The sequence below is a fragment of the Podarcis vaucheri genome (genome assembly GCF_965113315.1).
Source record: "Podarcis vaucheri genome assembly, chromosome: 12".
NCBI lineage: Eukaryota > Metazoa > Chordata > Lepidosauria > Squamata > Lacertidae > Podarcis > Podarcis vaucheri.
In genome coordinates, this window is record NC_138750.1 from 28,570,122 (window position 1) to 28,589,073 (window position 18,952).

At 47.1% G+C, this 18,952-nt stretch overlaps 1 protein-coding gene and 1 long non-coding RNA gene across 4 annotated transcripts; one reads left to right on the forward strand and one right to left on the reverse strand.

Moving 5' to 3' along the window:
* Positions 1–923: 923 nt before the first annotated feature.
* CYCS (cytochrome c, somatic) lies at positions 924–4,520 on the forward strand. 2 transcript variants are annotated; one of them, XM_082193673.1, is made up of 3 exons: positions 924–1,076; positions 2,834–3,010; positions 4,096–4,520. In XM_082193673.1, exons 2-3 carry the CDS (start codon positions 2,842–2,844, stop codon positions 4,242–4,244), a joined length of 318 nt encoding a protein of 105 aa, XP_082049799.1. In that variant the 5' UTR covers positions 924–1,076; positions 2,834–2,841; the 3' UTR covers positions 4,245–4,520. The 2 variants fall into 2 exon arrangements, with proteins under 2 accessions (XP_082049799.1, XP_082049800.1); XM_082193674.1 differs by having other exon boundaries at positions 941–1,076; positions 2,837–3,010.
* A 9,840-nt stretch (positions 4,521–14,360) lies between these two features.
* Positions 14,361–18,201, reverse strand: LOC309515605. 2 transcript variants are annotated; one of them, XR_014212561.1, is made up of 3 exons: positions 17,859–18,201; positions 17,335–17,398; positions 14,361–14,587 (listed from the first exon to the last, which is right to left on the reverse strand). It is a non-coding gene; the product is annotated as an uncharacterized lncRNA (long non-coding RNA). The 2 variants fall into 2 exon arrangements; XR_014212562.1 differs by lacking the exon at positions 17,859–18,201 and having other exon boundaries at positions 17,335–17,709.
* Positions 18,202–18,952: the final 751 nt, after the last annotated feature.

Consider the following 18,952-nt stretch of genomic DNA (forward strand, 5'->3'; position numbering starts at 1 on the left):
TGTTGTAAGGCATGGGACCTTGGGAGGTTGCACAATATATCCCATAAAAGGTGAGCTTTGAGTGGGAATTCAAAGGCAGGAAGAGAGGTCTTCTGGGGCATATACAATTGTGGCACTAAATTTTGCAACGTCATATTGACACAATCCAGCACTGTCACAGAGAGCACTAAAAGGCTTCTTCAAAAACAAAATTATTATATGATATCCCTAATGTAAAATCTACACTAGCTAGAATAGGCATTTCATTCCAAAAGCTGAAAACCTATACAACATGTCTTCTCAGAAGCAAATCACATTGATTTCAACGCAGCTTGCTCCCAGAAAAAAATATATGGCTGTATGCTAAACTGTTTTTATCCCACCTCTTTCTTATTCTGTGCTTGAATATTTACTCAGATAGATTCAGGTGAGAAAACAACCTTTAGCCCTTAAAAAAAAAATTGTGGCATAATAATCCTCAGACTATACAATTTAATGCTTTGCTCTGGGTGCGAAGGTTAATAGAGTCGTTCCAACTTGTCTTGCTCCCTAATTGCATCATTTACCTGTAACTTTGTGATTACACCATCATTACCTGAATGGGGCATCCCCCTTCATTGTACGAAGAGGAACTGCAACATCCTCGCCCAGTCACACACTGGGCGGAATTCCCACCACGTCACTTTCTGCAGGGAGGAGCATCCAATCACATGACCCTTTTTTTTTTTTAAGCCAGCATCCTCAAGCGTGCTTGACCTTGCCGCTATCCCTCTTCTGCACATGCGCCGCTGTCGTCATCTCCCTACGTCCCTGCCTTTGCGCAACGCCAAAGCCGGCTCACCCGAGATACCCTCGGGCTCAACCTAACTTGCTGAGCTTAGTCACGCTGACAGGCGTCCGGCTGGCCCAATAGAGCTTCTCCGAGCCGGCGTCTGATTGGCCAGTTGGGAGACACGGCGGCAGGCCCCCGCAGGGAAGCTTGGTTGCGCGGACACCGGTTACATAGCGCTGGGTACGGGGTGCCCTTGGGCTCAGTCTGCGGAACTCTTGACGGGAGAACGCGCGGCGGCTTTGCATCCCTTCCTCTACTTCGCGTGGTAATGAATGGGGGAGCGGGAGCCTCTCGTGTGAGGAATGGAGGGGGAGGCAACCCGAACCGGAGGAGCGGGGTTAGGGGAGAAGCCTGCGCTGTAGGCCGGGCAGGGAGGAGAAGCGGGTCGAGGCGGGAGCGGGCTGTGCGGAAGGCCAAGGTCAGGCAGGTGAGCCCGGGGGGAGAGGCCGGGCCGCCTCCACGTGGCCTGGAGCAGGAGCGGGGCGGGCGGCGGAATCGCGGCCCTTCATGGCCTCGCCCCCCCCCCCCGGTCATCGCCCTGGAAGGGGCTATAGATGCAGCCCCTGCAGCGGCCCTTCCCTTCCACGGGCGGTGGAGACGCCGGTGTCTCCTGCCGGAGGGACGCGGCGTCCCCAGAGGCCCCGCAGCGCTGACTCATAGGCGGCGGCGGCGGCGGCGATTTTATCTGGTTTCGAGCATGCGCCCTTATGCAAGATAAGGAAGAGGCTGCTGCTGCTGCTGCTTCTGGGCATCTTTCGACCTTGTGAAGTTCCACCTAAAGCCGAAAAGGAAGGCACAGGTCGTTGACCCCAATAAAAGGCCGCCAGAGAAAAGAACATTGATGCGCGCCGGTTTGACCCCCCCCCCGCGTGAACTCGTGCCCTTCATCCCGCCCTAAGCAAAGCTTTTCGCGCGGCCTGGAGCTTCCCGCCGAAAAGCAAGCATGGCTAAAGGCACAGGGTGAACTTGGTCCCTATATATATATATAGGGCGTCCACATGATCACACCGAACAGCAGGGACTAGCATTCTCTGTTTGCCAGCCACTCACAGATAAGGGGTTGATATTTTAAAGAATAAATTTTAAATACATATATGCATTTACATACATGTGATATATGTATTTTAAATCTATCCTTTTGTTTACCAACGCCATATCTGTGAGGGTGGCTGGCAAAGAGAGACTGCTCGTCCCTGCTGTTCAGTGTGATCTTGTGGATGCTCCCTTAAGTCTGTGAAACGGGAGACTCGAGAAAGCATGCTGAACCAAGGGCTTTGGCAGCAATGGGTCCTGTTGAGGAAATAAGGGTCATGTTAGGGGTTATTTCTCATCTTCCCTCTCAGTTTGGGGGTAGTCTCAAAAACTGGTTAGGACAGTGACACCATGAAAATGGCTGCAGCTCTGCAATATTTGTATTTTTTTAAAAATTGTCTGTGTTACAGAGGTCAGTGTGAGAGGCACTGTAATGTTGGAACACCTCTTGCTTAATAATTTCAGTTATGTGCATGTTGATTTGGAAGCAAGAACCTCCCAAGTAAAGTACATAGGATTGTAGCGTTGCACAATAACAGTGTCACGAACAACTTAGCTTGCCCTGATTGTATCCTGGGTATGATGACACTACAGGTATATAAATTACTATGAATCAGACAGAATTGAATATGATACCTTGTTTTATGCAGACAAGCTCTTTGATAATCACTTATGCAATCCTACTCTAGAACAAATGCTCCAAACAAATTTCCTGAGATAGTTTTGAACCCCAGGGACAGACCATTTTCTTCTTTAATGTTTCATTTTAACATGTAACATTAGTAAAATCTAATCGCTTTTGAAAGTTGATCTACTGGTCATAGTCACTGACTTTAAAAATGCATTGTTTGGTGCTTAGTTTTTTGTTTTCTTTATGGCCGCTTTTAGAAGTACCTGGATCTTTGCATTCTTAGTGTGTTTCTCATTCACTTCAGAACACAACTGACCTTGAAATGTTTAAGATTGTATGATGTTCTTGTTTTTCTTCAGCAGTGACCATGGGAGACGTTGAGAAGGGCAAGAAGATCTTTGTTCAGAAGTGTTCGCAGTGCCACACAGTTGAGAAGGGAGGCAAGCACAAGACTGGCCCTAACCTTCATGGTCTTTTTGGCCGAAAGACTGGTCAGGCCGAAGGTTTCTCTTACACAGACGCCAACAAAAGCAAAGGTAAAATGGAAGTGTCCTATTAGCTTTGCAAATCAGATTGCAAGAAAACTAGTAGCAGTCAATAGGGAGGACATAGTTGTAACATAGAATGCATGCTCACTCCCATGACCAGGGCATTCTGGAATGTGCTCTGCATCTTTCCAAAACTCAACCAGTCCCCCTTCATTGCCTGTTATGTGACCTGCTTTTAGGTAATCAAGGAAAGGTGGCTAGGGAGTCAACTGCAGCTTATCAGGATGCAGAGGAGGAAGGTCGGCTCTTTGTGCATGGCACCAGTGGGAGTGCTGGGTTGGCTCCACGGCGCATCCACACAGCACTGACCTTGTCCCAGCAGTGGTGTGGCAGGAGTCCACGTACATGATGTTGCCACTCCTGCCTGCTTCCAAGAATTAACTTGCCATTTAATTTCTGTTCTCTCTGGAGTCAGCCTCCTAACTTCCTCTTTGCAGCAGCTTTGAGCTGCCATTTAATCATGAGACAGCCCACACTAGATTAGTGTCTCTTGCAGCTCCCAGCTCCATACCTATTGGTGCAGGTTAGATGGCAAAAAATTGTTTGCCAAGTAAAGAGCCATAGAAACACCACCTAGTGGTTGCACGCACTTGGCAGGCATTTAGGTTTTTGAATGTCATGAGAATGAGCAATTTCAGAGTTCCTAAAAGAAAAATGCTCAGGACCTCATCTTAACAAATGCCCACTTAGGGGAAGATTTTGCCATGCGTTGCACGGCAATTTACTGCCTATGCGTGAATTGGCTTTTATCTAATACAGCATGGAATTTTACAGGTAGCGTCATGACTGTACAAACAAGCAGGGTTGAGCAGGAAGTGTTGACTCCCATCATGTGCTTTCAGTTCAGGGCCAGTAACAACATCTTTAAGAGTAATGCCTCAGTGACTGGTCTTAAAAGTTACCAGTTCATGTCCTTATTGCCTAATTTATCCATCCAAATCTGCTGGTGGTTTTAAATATAAAATGAACCATATGACATGGTTTTCAACATTGGACCCCAAAGTATTGAAATGGGGGGGTGTTGGATTCTTTATATAGAAAACATCTTGTTAAATACTGTTGTTGTTTCCTAGGTATAACCTGGGGAGAAGATACACTGATGGTTTACTTGGAAAACCCCAAGAAGTATATTCCAGGAACCAAGATGATATTTGCTGGCATTAAGAAGAAGGGGGAGAGGGCAGATTTAATAGCATACCTGAAGGAGGCCACTTCTAACTAATGGCTTCTGCTGCCTTATTTATTTCACCATACAAATGGAAATGACTCTCTGATGAGATTGGTTTTTAAACTTTCTATTTTTACATGCATTCTATTGTAACAACTTCAAAAAGCCTTCTCGTCAGCCAGAGAACCTTGATCATGGATGGTTCTTAACATATGTACTTGTTCTTGTATTATAATTTATAGAATTGCACAATCAGGCTTGAATGAGTCCAGTCAGGGTGACTGTAGCGTTTCCTGATCATGTAATTAAAAAACAAACAACCCCTGTCAATGTGTCTTTCTGCTTTTTCTTTCCAAGTTCAAGCATACAGTGGTGCCTCGCAAGACAAAATTAATCCGTTCCTCGAGTCTCTTCGTCTAGCGGTTTTTTCGTCTTGCGAAGCAACCCTATTAGCGGATTAGCGCTATTAGCGGTTTAGCGGCTATTAAAGGATTAGCGGCTAAAAGGCTATTAGCGGCTTAGAAAAAGGGGGGGAGCGGGAAAAAATCGGAACACTTGCAAGATGTTTTCGTCTTGCAAAGCAAGCCCATGGGGAAAATCGTCTTGCGAAGCAGCTCAAAAAAGGAAAACCCTTTCGTCTAGCGGGTTTTCCGTCTTGCGAGGCATTCGTCTTGCGGGGCACCACTGTACAGTGGTACCTCAGGTTACAGACTCCGCTAACCCAGAAATAGTACCTCAGGTTAAGAACTTTGCTTCAGGATGAGAACAGAAATCGTGCTCCGGCAGCGCAGCAGCAGCGGGAAGCCCCGTTAGCTAAAGTGGTGCTTCAGGTTAAGAACAGTTTCAGGTTAAGTACGGACCTCCAGAACGAATTAAGTTCTTAACCCGAGGTACCACTGTATTTGAAATCAATGAGCATGGTGCTTTCTATAACCTCATCACAAGCAAGTCCATGGCTCTGTATGCCTCTCCTGTTTTCCTTCCCCATACGACAAATCAAACAAACTTTTTTAAAATTTAACCTTAGCTACAAAACTTGGAACATGACCTCTTGCCCTTGACCCCTGGCTCTCCAGAGGCTTATGGTAGAGGCAGGCAGCATAATAACTGCTACAGTTATTAAAAAGTAGCAAGTTGGTATGAAGTGATGGTAAAAGCCATGAGTAGAGTCCTGTTGGTGCGCTTGTGCTCACAGAAGGGCATTAGAGCCAGCAAAGGTCTTCACTAATGGAAGAAGATAGGCAATAATAATAATTCCCATCATCCCCTTCTCTGACAGCTTGTTGTTTCTTCTCCCCTGCCCCAAAAGGCTGTTGAGTCCTAAGGGTTGAGATGGGCTGCAGGGGGAAAGGAGAGTGAGAAAAATGCATTCCCTCCCATTCTTTTAGCTGAGGTATACAAGGACACCGATTAGATTTTACCCTGGAGTGTTACGTGTCTATATTGAGCAAGAAATGTACACAGTATATCAAATGGCAGCACTCCATGCCATGATACATTACAATCTTAATTTCTAAAAGGTTAGGGGCAGATGGCTGGGGAAGTGTGTTGGTCAGAATTCACGATGGGCGATTGGCCTGTTTCGGCAGGTTCTTGCGTTTTTATGAGTACTATTTTTGAGGGCTTTGAAGGAAAAGGCACTACAAGATAAGTGCTTGTTGCAATGTAGTAATTATACCAGCATTAACCACAGCCATTCTAGCCAACGGTTAGGGATGAAGGAAATTACAGATCAGCAGCTGGAAGCCACAGGTGCCTCACCTCTGAACTAACACAACCATTTTACTTCCAAATTCTTTTTCCTTATCACTGAACTCATCATAATTGAGTTGAAAGGTTCATTGACTTCTTTATATAGCTTAGAGGTAAGACATACTCAAACCAGATTAAACTACCATACCTGATCAAGGGAAGTCAATACCGCTCTGTTCTGCCTTGATCAGGCCACTCAGGCCACCCTGGACTACTGTGTCCAGTTCTGGACGCCACAAGTTAAGGATTTTAAAATATATATATATATAATTTTTATTAGTTTTTTTAACATATCATTTTCAGCAGTAATTAAACATACTTTTACATCTTATTCAAATTTTTGACATTCATCAATCCTGTCTGAAAATTTTCCAATCTAATCTCTCAGTATGCATTTCTTATCTTCCCTATTACATTTCAAACTCATAACCAATATCTCTATTTCTACTTTGTAACACTTTGTAGGGACGCGGGTGGCGCTGTGGGTAAAAGCCTCAGCGCCTAGGGCTTGCCAATCGAAAGGTCGGCGGTTCGAATCCCCGCGGCGGGGTGCGCTCCCGCTGCTCGGTCCCAGCGCCTGCCAACCTAGCAGTTCGAAAGCACCCCCGGGTGCAAGTAGATAAATAGGTACCGCTTACCAGCGGGAAGGTAAACGGCGTTCCGTGTGCTGCGCTGGCTCGCCAGATGCAGCTTTGTCACGCTGGCCACGTGACCCGGAAGTGTCTCCGGACAGCACTGGCCCCCGGCCTCTTGAGTGAGATGGGCGCACAAACCCCAGAGTCTGTCAAGACTGGCCCGTTCGGGCAGGGGTACCTTTACCTTTACCTTTAACACTTTGTATATTTCTCCTTACAAAACTTCTTGTAGTCCTACTAGCGTAATTTGTTGATTACAGTTGCTCTTCCAATAATTCATATACTTCTTCCAATCTTCTGTAAATCTCTGGTCCCGCAGGTTTTGAATCCTTGTCATTTTGTCCAATTCTGCATAGTCCATTAATTTCGTCTGCCATTCTTCTTTTGTCAGAATTTTTTCTTGGTAACAATACTCTTGCCGCAGTTGTTGCATATAAAAACAATTTAACATCTTGCCTATTAATGTCCTGACCTATAATGCCAAGTAAAAATGCTTCTGTTTTTAAAAAAATAATAATTAAAAAAACATTTTTTAGTTAAGAAGGATGTTGACAAGCTGGAATGTGTGCAGAGGAGGGCAACCAAGATGATCAAGGGTCTGGAAACCAAACTTATGAGGAACGGATGAGGGAGTTGGGTATGTTTAGCCTGGTAAAAAGGAGACTGGGAGGAGATATAGCCATCTTCAAATAGCTGGGATTGCTCAGTCAGTCAAGCATAGGACTAAATCCCAGGGTCGTGTGTTTGAGCCCAACATTGGGCAAAAGATTCCTGCACTGCAGAGAGTTTGACTGGCTCCTGTTGTCCCTTCCAACTCTACAGTTCTATGAAATACCGTATTTTTCGCTCTATAGGACACACTTTTTCCTCTCCAAAAATGAAGGGGAAATGTTTGTGCGTCCTATGGAGCGAATGCAGGCTCCTTGGCTTCAGCGAAAGCAACGGGAAGCACAGAGGGAGCGCTCCCTCCGCGCTCTGGAGGCTACATGTTGCTTTTGCTGAAGCCTGGAGAGTGAGAGGGGTCGCAGGGATAGCCGCCTGAAGCCTTTGGAGCACAGCGGGACTTCGCGCTGTGCTCCAAAGGCTAAGGGTCCCTTTCGCTGAAGCCAGGACTTCCTTTCAACCACTGCTGACTTTAATCATTTATTGAATACTCTTTAAATACCTGCTTTTTACTTTGTTTTATCAATCATTTTAATTTTATTTTGTATATTTTTGTAAACTGTTCAGAAAGCTCTCTTACCATCATGTGGTTTATAATATATAATAACAAATTCAATTAAAACACACACACACACTTATTTTCCTTTCAAACAGAGTTTGAGCCTTACTATTACCGTATTTTTCACACCATAGGACGCACTTTTTCCCTCCTAAAAAGCAAGGGAAAATGTCTGTGCGTCCTATGGAGCGAATGCAGGGGGGAGGCAGGCGGGAAAAGCCCCCAAGAGCCGCACACAAGCTCCGTGCACTCTTGCAGGCTTTTCCACAGGAGGGAGAAGGGACTGACTGGCCGCATCAGTCCCTTCTCCCCCCTTCCAGGAAAGCCAGGAGAAGCCGCGATCTCTTTAAAGGGGTTGTGCGGCTTCTGCGGGCTTTTGCGAGAGGTGAGGGAATCCCCCCCACCTGCCAGGAGAAGCCGTGCAGTCCTTTTAAAGTGTGCGCGGCTTCTGCCAGTTTTGCGGGAGGTGGGGGGAATTCCCCCACCTCCCAGAAAAGCCAGGAGAAGCTGCAATCTCTTTAAAGGGGTTGTGCGGCTTCTGCGGGCTTTTGCAAGAGGTGAGGGAATCCCCCCACCTCCCAGGAAAGCCAGGAGAAGCCATGATCTCTTTAAAGGGGTTGCACGGCTTCTGCGGGCTTTGGGGCTGCTGCCGCTCTGCCGTGAGTTTGTGGGGAGGACCGCTCCCCCCTGAAGCCCTTTTTCCACTTTAGGCCTGGGGGCAGGCCCCATACTCCACCTCAGCATATAAGGCTCCAAGGAGGCCTCAGGACATTGCTGCTGCCGCTTTGCCGGTGAGTCTTGGGGAGGAGCGCTCCCCCCGAAGCCCTTTTTCCACCTTGGGCCTGGGGGCGGGCCCCATACTCACCTCCGCAGCTTATGGGGCTCCAGGGAGGCCTCGGGTGTGTGGGGTGGGGTGGGTGTTTAGTTGGGTGGGGGAATTTGTTTAATTTAATTATGTTGTGTTTGTAACTTTGTTTTTTGTTTTTATAGTTTTATTGTTCTGTTAGTTTGTTTTTTGTATAGGCTTTAATTTGATTTTAAGGGGAGGGGTCAGGGCTGCCTGGGAGTGGGTCCCAGCAAACAAAATGGCTGGGGCAGGTTCCATAGGGGGGGATGCACTCGGACAACCGATCTCAGTGATCATGGGTAGGAGGAGGAGTTACGCTAAGACCAGACCATGTCATTACCGAGGAAGCAAGCTTAGTCGTTGTCTGAGGACTATCCCTGCCTCCACGTCTGGTCCTGACCGGAAGGATACTGGAATCAACAAGGGAAACCCACACGACCTGAAAGTGTTGCTGTGCAATGCCAGGTCAATGATTCATAAGACCACTGCCATCCATGACTTGATCGTGGATGGAGGATTTGACCTGGCATGTGTGACAGAGACCTGGTTGGATGAAGCAGATGGGCCTGTCCTTGCCGCTGCTTGTCCACCATGTTTCTCTTACGCACAGCAACCCAGGCCTTGTGGGCGGGGAGGGGGGGTTGCAGTGATTTTTAGGAAGTCATTAGTTTGCACCAGGCGTCCTATTGGAAAGACCCAGTTCTCTGAGTGCATGTTCTGGAAGTTGGGCAATAGGGGCAGTACAGGATTCCTTTTGGTGTACCGACCTCCCCGCTGCACCAAGGATTCCCTGCCCGAGCTGCTTCAGGTCGTGGCGGATGTTCTCCTGGAGACACCTAGTTTGGTTGTCCTAGGGGATTTTAACATCCATGCCGACACGACCTTACAAGGGGCCGCTCGGGACTTCGTGGAAAGCATGGCCTCCATGGGGCTGTCCCTGAATAAGTCTGGCCCAACTCATAGCCGCGGACATGCCTTAGACCTGGTGTTTACCTCTATGGATGTTGGTGATCTGACACTAAGTAAAAGCGAAACCAAATAAGTGCCATGGTCAGATCACTTCCTGGTGCAACTGGACTTCTCCGCGACCCTTCCCCTCTGCAGGGAGGTGGGACCGATTTGGATGGTCCGCCCCCGCCACTTAATGGATCCAAATGGTTTCCAGAGAGCGGTAGGGGATGTTTTATCCCATGTTGATGGCCTTTCAGCTGATTCCCTGGTGGCCCGCTGGAATGTGGAGTTAACCAGGGCTATTGACTGTTTGGCTCCGAAGCGCCCTCTCCGATTGCATGGAGCCTGGACCGCCCCGTGGTTTTCCACGGATCTGAGGGCAATGAAACAATCGTTGAGATGGCTAGAGCGCCGGTGGCGGATAACTCATTCTGAATCTGACCGGACACGGGTTAGAGCTCAATGTCGAGCCTACCAAGTGGCGATAGCGACGGCGAAGAAGACTTTCTTCACCGCCTCTATTGCATCTGCGGAAAACAGCAGCAGGAGACTCTTTCAGGTGGTTCGCAATTTAGCGGAACCACCTGTTCCATCAGGGCCCAATAGGGGCAACATGATCTCCTGCAATGACTTTGCAAAGTTTTTTTGCAGATTAAGTCGCTCAGATTCGAGAAGAGGTAGACTCCACCGTGGGAGCAGGGCCGGGGCGGGAGAGTGCTAGAGTCCTGTCTAGTCAAGTTGTGTGGGATCAATTCCAATCTGTTACCCCCGAGGATGTGGACAGGCTGCTTGGACGAGTGAAACCAACCACTTGTCTCCTTGATCCTTGCCCATCCTGGCTTATAAAAGCTAGCCGGGAAGGACTGGGCGATGGGCTTCGTGGGGTGGTGAATGCTTCCCTCCATGAGGGAGCCTTCCCAGACTCGCTGAAAGAGGCGGTTATTAAACCGCTTCATAAAAAACCATCTTTAGATGCGGCCACGATAGCCAACTATCGCCCAGTCTCAAATCTTCCATTCTTGGGCAAGGTGATTGAGCGAGTGGTTGCTGAACAACTCCAGGCACGCCTGGAAGAAGCGGACCATTTGGATCCCTTCCAGTCGGGATTCTGGCCTCATCATGGGACTGAAACTGCCTTGGTTGCACTGGTTGATGATCTCCGGCGGGCTAGGGACAAAGGTGAGAGCTGTTTCCTAGTTCTGCTGGATCTCTCAGCGGCGTTTGATACCATCGACCATAACATCCTTCTGGACCGTCTTGAGGGGCTGGGAGCTGGGGGCACTGTTATACAGTGGTTCCGCTCCTTCCTCCTGGGCCGTGTTCAGAAAGTGGTGTGGGGGATGAGTGTTCAGACCCCTGGGCCCTCACTTGTGGGGTGCCTCAGGGTTCTGTCCTCTCCCCCATGCTTTTCAACATCTACATGAAGCCACTGGGAGAGATCATCAGGGGATTTGGGCTGGGTGTTCATCAGTATGCGGATGATACCCAGCTCTACCTCTCTTTCAAATCAGAACCAGTGAAGGCAGTGAAGGTCCTGTGTGAGTGCCTGGAGGCGGTTGGAGGTTGGATGGCGGCTAACAGATTGAGGTTGAATCCTGACAAGACAGAAGTACTGTTTCTGGGGGACAGGAGGCGGGCAGGTGTGGAGGATTCCCTGGTCCTGAATGGGGTAACTGTACCCCTGAAGGACCAGGTGCGCAGCCTGGGAGTCATTTTGGACTCACAGCTGTCCATGGAGGCACAGGTCAAATCTGTATCCAGGGCAGCTGTTTACCAGCTCCATCTGGTACACAGGCTGAGACCCTATCTGCCTGCGGACTGCCTCGCCAGAGTGGTGCATGCTCTGATTATCTCCCGCTTGGATTACTGCAATGCGCTCTACGTGGGGCTACCTTTGAAGGTGACCCGGAAACTACAACTAATCCAGAACGCGGCAGCTAGACTGGTGACTTGGAGCAGCCACAGAGACCACATAACACCGGTCTTGAAAGACCTACATTGGCTCCCAGTATGTTTCCGAGCACAATTCAAAGTGTTGGTGCTGACCTTTAAAGCCCTAAACGGCCTTGGTCCAGTATACCTGAAGGAGCGTCTCCACCCCCATCGTTCTACCCGGACACTGAGGTCCAGCACCAAGGGCCTTCTGGCGGTTCCCTCACTGCGAGAAGCCAAGTTACAGGGAACCAGGCAGAGGGCCTTCTCGGTAGTGGCACCCGCCCTGTGGAACGCCCTCCCACCAGATGTCAAAGAGAACAACAACTACCAGGCTTTTAGAAGACATCTGAAGGCAGCCCTGTTTCGGGAAGCTTTTAATGTTTGATGTATTATAGTATTTTAATGTTCTTTTGGAGGCCGCCCAGAGTGGCTGGGGAGGCCCAGCCAGATGGGCGGGGTATAAATAATAAATTATTATTATTATTATTATTATTATTATTATTATTATTATATTGGGAGAGGTGAGGAAATCCAACCACCTCCCAGGAAAGCCAGGAAAAGTCCTGCGCAGCGTCTCCCGGCAAGGAGAGGTTGCGCGGGGCTAAAGAGGAAGCCAAAACAGCGAGCGGGATCCATCCTGCTCGCTGCCTTGGCTTGTGCCATAGCCGTGCGCAACCCCTCTGGCAGGGAGAGGTTATGCACAGCCTGTACCCTGCTCTTTGGGGCTGGGGGGGAGATTTTTTTTCTTGATTCCCCCCCCCCTAAAAACTGGGTGTGCCCTATGGTCCGGTGCGCCCTATGGTGCAAAAAATACGGTACATACTATTCAGTAACTGGATGTTGGTTACCGTACTTTTGGGCCTGGCATACAAAAAAAATTGCCTTATGCTTTGCCCCGGCTATCGTCATGTAGATTTGGAAAGGCTGGGGCGGGGAGAACAGAAAAATGGGGGGGGACAGGTTCCCCCTCTTTCCCCCCCCAAAGCCGTTTTTTAGAAGTCCATGAGAAAAATGACAAAGCAAAAACAAGAAGAAATGGAAAATGATAGCAGTAGTTCAGAAAATGAGATAGAATAAACTGCATGTATATGTTGTGTCTTTTTTTTGTGTGTTTTTTGTGTTTTTAAAAAAGCACTACTCAAAGGGTAGACCTTCTTTGGAGCTTAAATATTGAAGTGGACCTTAACTTTATTTGCTGTTGGTGCTAAAGGGCAAGTTGATTATTTTTTATGTTGATAGTTTCTTGCTTTTTTTGCTGCTTTTGAGGGAAAGGGGGTGATTACATGTTTTATTGCAAGCATAATACTTTTATCTACACTGTGTTTCATGCAATTTGTAAAACCACTCCACACTGAACTTTTTTTCAATTTTTCCAAAATTTCCATTTTTTCCTAGGGGAAACGGGGGGGGGGAGACTTTTTCCCCCTCATGGCTTCAAAGTTTTACATCTCTACACTGGGTGCCTCTGAAATTTTATAGACCAAAGTCCATCCCTGGGAGGGGGCAGAGGGGGTGTCACTTGCTGCTTCAACATCTTAGGTCATGCTTCTCATACAGCTGCTGAGCCTTGCAACCTGTGATTTACTTTTCGTACCATTCTAATCTGAAATTCAAAGCAAAACCGGAGTCACGAGTTCCAGTCCCTCATCTGACAGGGAGAGTTAAGACAACTGGCAATAGTGTCAGGCATCTGTTGCTTTCATGCCTCCTTGTTATCTTCCGCTAGGTGTCTGGTTGACCACTGTGTGGGAAAGGACAAAGGACTAGATGGGCCTTTGGACTAATCCAGCAGGGTGGTTGTTATGTACTGAGTTGAATAGGATCCAAAATGCAGCAGTCTGATTGGTAATAGAACAATAGGACCCAGAATACAGCAGTCTGATTGGTCCACAGGAGCCACCCAATCCAGCTCCAGGTGGAAGTGAATCCGCAACCTGATTGGCCTACAGGAGAATCCCGGAATTAGCCAATCACCTGGGGCCCATTGTGTAAATAATGTATATAAAGCAGACATTCTGGGGGAACTTCCATTCCTCCTCACCACTATGAGCTGGATAAAGAGCATGAAATCCACTCTCGACTCCGAGTATATTTCAGTGGTTCTTAAGGGAGTGCAGCCAGTTCATCACATGTTCTAGAAGCTTCAATAGAAATGTACTACCAAGAACTCTACTTACGCAGCCAAAACATGAGATAAAATTCGCCCTGCAGGGAAGCATTCTGCCGCAGCTACAGAGAATCCATCTTACACTCCTGCCCTTTCTTTTATTCCGTAGTTTTTGATATCCTCCTGTGTTCATTTTTGTTGCCTATTCATAAGTGGCTGGCGAAACAACAGTGTCGCTTGCTGCATGTATCAAATGGCGGCTTTGTGGAGTTCAGACTCTGATCCCTCTTGTGAAATGCTAGACTCTGGGGTCCTCCATTAGATGGTATGATTGAATTTCAGAACACTCAGTGTTATCCTTTGATTTCTGCTTGGGATCAAGTATTTACCTGCGCGGCACAGTGTCTGCATTAGCTTATTGCGTTGAGCAGCAGGCAGGCAAACAAAGGGGAGAAAACGGAGACTGCCGCTATGGATTGCACTTGTGGCTCACTTTAACATTCAAGGGATAAATAATCCAGAATGCCTGTGAACAAAGCAAGCCAAATTTCTGGTCTGCAACGCTGGAGGGGGTTTGGATGCAGTAGAGATGTTTCACACCCAGACCTGCCAAACTCTGGGAGATGGGAACCCCTGTTGAAGTTAGTGAAATTTCAGCTAAGAAGCTCAAATCGTATATGTGACTGACACCCTTCTTTGGAAATTAAACCAATGTCAATACTTCAACATTCAAAAACTTTACTCGCAGAAACTTAGTTATAAATGAATTAAAACAGAATATTTACAGTCACGTGCTTCTCCAAGCATGGGCTTCTTCTAACTTCCAAACAAACTGTATTTTCCTCCCTTTCCAGAGCTCAGTACTCAGCCTTCTGTATCTCAGTTAGGCCATGCCTTGCAACTTCTATGAGAGATTTGCACTTTCACCTTTTCCTTCAGCTTTTCTGTCTTTTAAGCAAAGAAGAAGCACTCAAACATTCTGTTCAACTTTGCAGTATTCACAGTGGATTCTAAAACACAGTCATCTTCCTGACATTAAATGGAGTCTCTCATTCACTAGATACCTCCCATGTGACTACTAGAGAACTCTCTAGAATTCAGTTACCAACCAATCATAGTCATACATAAAAGTATTTAGAATCTCACTCAATTAAATTACAGTGGTACCTTGGTTCGCGAACGGCTCAGTTGAAGAACAAATCGGCTCCTGGATGCCGAAAACCCAGAAATAAGTGTTCCAGTTTTCAAACTTTTTTGGAAGCCAAATGTCCGGCACAACTTCCACTTGAGTGCAGGAAGCTCTTGCAGCCAATCAGAAGCAGCACCTTAGTTTTCGAATGGTTTTGGGAGTCGAACGGACTTATGGACTGGATTAAGTTTGAGAACCAAGGTACCACTGTACTATACTTCACAACCCCCACCAGCACAGAGAGCCCCAATACACCTGCCAAACCAGATAGAAGTTACTGCTGGTGGTAACGCATGCAACTGGGTGTTTTGGAGGTGGAGAGTGAAGGTGGCAGGAGCTGGAGCAGCACAGAATCTGCTGGGTCTGAGGCTGGCCTTTCTACCAATATGTGAGGGCAACAGTTGTTTGTGACAAGCCAGAAGCTGGGATTGAAGAGCAAATCAAGACAAAAAGATAAATCAGGATTGAGGAGCAAGCTCACCACCCAGGAGTGGCTCTCTCAGCAAATTCACTCCATATAAACTGTCTTGCAAGCTTTTCCTTAATAGACTCTGTGCAAGAGTTATGGAACTCTGCTGATGAAGTCAAAATAATTTAAATTCTCTGACTCGGAGATGAATGTGCATAGTGAGGCTGCATAATTGCTTCCAAAAGAATTAGAAAATACACATTTTCTAATAAAACTCCCTAAGCTCTTACTTCTGGAGAGATAATTCTAAGAATTCTTGTAATATATGCTTTCAACTGTGGCAATGAAGATGAAAGACTTCCGTTGTAAGGGTTTTCTCTGAATCTTTTTTTTTTTTAATTATGATTTAACGCTGCTCTCTGCTCTTTTGTAAGGAGCTGGAAACTCAACTCATATCTTTGCTGTTATATAACATATTACGAGGAGATGTAATATAAGTGGGGTGAGGGAATAGCCCCACATCACAGAGGCCCCAGGATGCAGGAATGAGGCAATGGAAGGTGACGGAAGGCAGTGGGAATGTCAGGGGATGAAGAGAAACAAGACAGGGGTAAGGGAGTTAAGAATGAACCGAACCAAAAAAGCAAATACATAGTGGCATTTCAGCCATCACTATGACACAATTATGTTCTGAATATTTGGTACTAATATTTTCTATTTGAATTCAATCACTTGACAAACATTACACCACAGCAAGATGGACTTGTGCTCTTGATTCAACACAAAAGGTTGCTACATTGGTGCTGTGATGGCCTGGGACTCGGGCTCGGATCTGGAGGAGTCTCGGTCCACACTGGATCCTCTGCCTCAGGCGGCATCTGAACCAAGTCGGGGGCCTGATTCTGAAGAGCCCCAGTCTGCACAGGTTCTCCTGCAACAAGCACCAGCAGGGCCGAGTCAGGGGCCTGAGCCTGCCCTGGCTCTAGATGTGAGGATTACCTTGTTGCCTTCTGCTGTGCAATCACGTACAGCTGCTCCACTACCAGTTTGGTCAGGAGAGGCTGAGGCGGCCTCTGGGTCTAGTAACCCACCGACATCGCCCGAGCTGCAGAGACTCAGGTCTGAGAGGAGAGACCTGAGTACTCGCTGGAGAAGTGCTCGCCTTCGGGCAAGACAGGGAGGTGAGTCACCAGGGGATCAGGACCGGCCGTTATCCCGTCAGAGATAAAAGGCTGCCGGACCCAGCCCCAGGTTGCGGGAGCAACATTGCTGCTTGCTGGAACCTGCCTGAGACCTTGTGCCTGACCTAGCCCGGTTTCCTGCCTTGGCCCTGTTGGACTGACTCCTCATGGAATCCTTGGATTCGGAACCAGACCTGGACCGTGTTGCTCGGGTTAACCCCTGCGCCCAGGACAGGTGCATCCTACTGGGTCCTGTCTTTACCATTCTGCCCCCTAGGTATTTTGTTGTTGTTGGTTAGTCGTGTCCAACTCTTCTTGACCCCATGGACCAGAGCATGCCAGGCACTCCTGTTATGGAATTTTAATGTAGCCTGATGAGTCTTAAAAATTTCAAAATAACGTGATCTACTCCTCAAGGCAATAGTCAAACCGAATAAATTTGTACTTTCACCACTTTTATCAGTTTCTCCAATGCCCTAGTCTAGCCACCAGAGGGAAATCTTCCTCTCTCTTTTTCATTAAATTCACAATATAAACAGATCGGTCAACCAGATTTTCAAAGCGGATGTCTTGACACAACTGATAACTGATATTCATTCAGTCTGTCACAACAGTAAAATAAAACTGACGTTTCATATGGTGTCCAAGGTGATAAGTGTCAGAACACTGTCATGAAGCACAGAAGACATGCAATGTTCTATAAAACACTATTGTTAGTTCAAATCTTGGGGAGGAGAAAGCATTATTTGCAAAATTTGATGCCCTCAAAGAGCACCTGTGTTCATTTTCATCTGTATATAAGAACATTACACACACACACACACACACACACACGGTAGATTAAGTGACTATCTCTGGATTCCTAGGGATGGTTTTTGGCAACTACTTAAAATTTTGCAGATGGCATTAGACTTACCTTCCATTGGTTTGTGAGGACAAAGTAGATGGTCACAACCAAAGTGTTAGGTTCTGATTTTGTGCTGGATTATGTACAAAGATTGGCAGAAAATATTAGTTTCAACTACTGTTTTTGTTTAGATATGTTGTCAGCCCTGTTATGCAGAGTGGACAGACAAGATAAGAGCGGACAGACCTGCTTCTGGCGGTAGTTTCAAGGGGAACAAGTGAAAGCAAGAACTGGTGTACAGTGGTACCTCGGATTACATACGCTTCAGGTTACATACGCTTCAGGTTACAGACTCCGCTAACCCAGAAATAGTTCCTCGGGTTAAGAACTTTGCTTCAGGATGAGAACAGAAATCGCGCGGCGGCAGCAGGAGGCCCCATTAGCTAAAGTGTTGCTTCAGGTTAAGAACAGTTTCAGGTTAAGAACGGACCTCTGGAACTCCAATCACACACACACACACTGCCAGTTAACTCATAGGCTTATCTGGAGGGCATTCCTAGAAGTGTGGCTCAGGATTCATTGCTCTAGGGTACCTTTCCATTCCAGCTTTACCGTCATCTAAAGTCTCCACTCTGGTCAGCTTCTACTTTTTGTTAATCTGACCTCAGTTTCCCCCAAGACTGCTACCAGAGTCTTCCAAGCCTCTCTCACAATCCACCTTAGTTCTCATCTCAAATCATTTCAGCATCCAGCAAAAGTTCGCCATTTTCTTCAGTTTGCTTTGGGCTCAATCTCTCGGCTTCCTTTTGGCTTTCGAGGTTTCTTTGCGCATTCTCTTCACTGTCCACCGACGACTGTTCAACTGACCCCTCAAACAGTGCTGATCCCGGCTTTATATTCCCCTCAGCTGGGACCTCCAGCCAATCAATTTGTATCTGATGGAATTCCAAATTCCAATTATGGACCAATAGCTTGGGATGGAATGTCCACCAAATGACCAACTAGACTGACCGTTTTTGGGTACTGTGTATGAAAGGCCAAACCAATCCATCACCTTAGCAACAGTGAACAACTGTGACAGTTTAACTGCCAAGTGACAGGCCTCATATACCCTGTATCTGTAGAAGATGATTCCTCTTCCCACAGCTAACGGCTTACATTCCAGTCTCTGTTTAAAGCCATCACAACGTTCATAGCAATACAAATGTACCTTACAGAAAATACGGTACCTGCACATGAGCTACGGGTATCTGTCAAGAGTGGAGTCAGGAGCTGTTGCCAAGATGCAAACCAGCTTATGACAGAGCAAGGAATGACTCTTTTTATCTCTGCAGCTGCCATCTCCTGGGTGACATGGATGCCATTAGGCAGTTGAATGCGCATGCGCACTCCATCGATTTCCCTCCCCCCCCACCCATCTGCATGGCCCCAGGCGCTGGCAACCCACACTATGCCACAGTTCCAGTACAGCTACAACAATGCCCAATCTCCTACCTAAACCATTAAAATAACTGTTAGAATGTGAGAAATGCCTTGTGGACTTTTATGCTTCCATGCTTGGGGATGAATCCCACTCTCCCCTTCATTTTCGGTGCAAACTGTGGTTAACGATTATTATCTTTGCACTGGAGCTTATGAATCATGCTTTTAATTTTAAGCACTTACTTCTAACCATAGTTTGCAACTA

Coding starts and splice junctions, on each gene's coding strand:
- CYCS (XM_082193673.1), top strand. CDS start 2,842: ATGGGAGACGTTGAGAAGGGCAAGAAGATCTTTGTTCAGAAGTGTTCG. Junction 3,011..4,095: donor AGACGCCAACAAAAGCAAAG/GTAAAATGGAAG, acceptor GTTGTTTCCTAG/GTATAACCTGGGGAGAAGAT.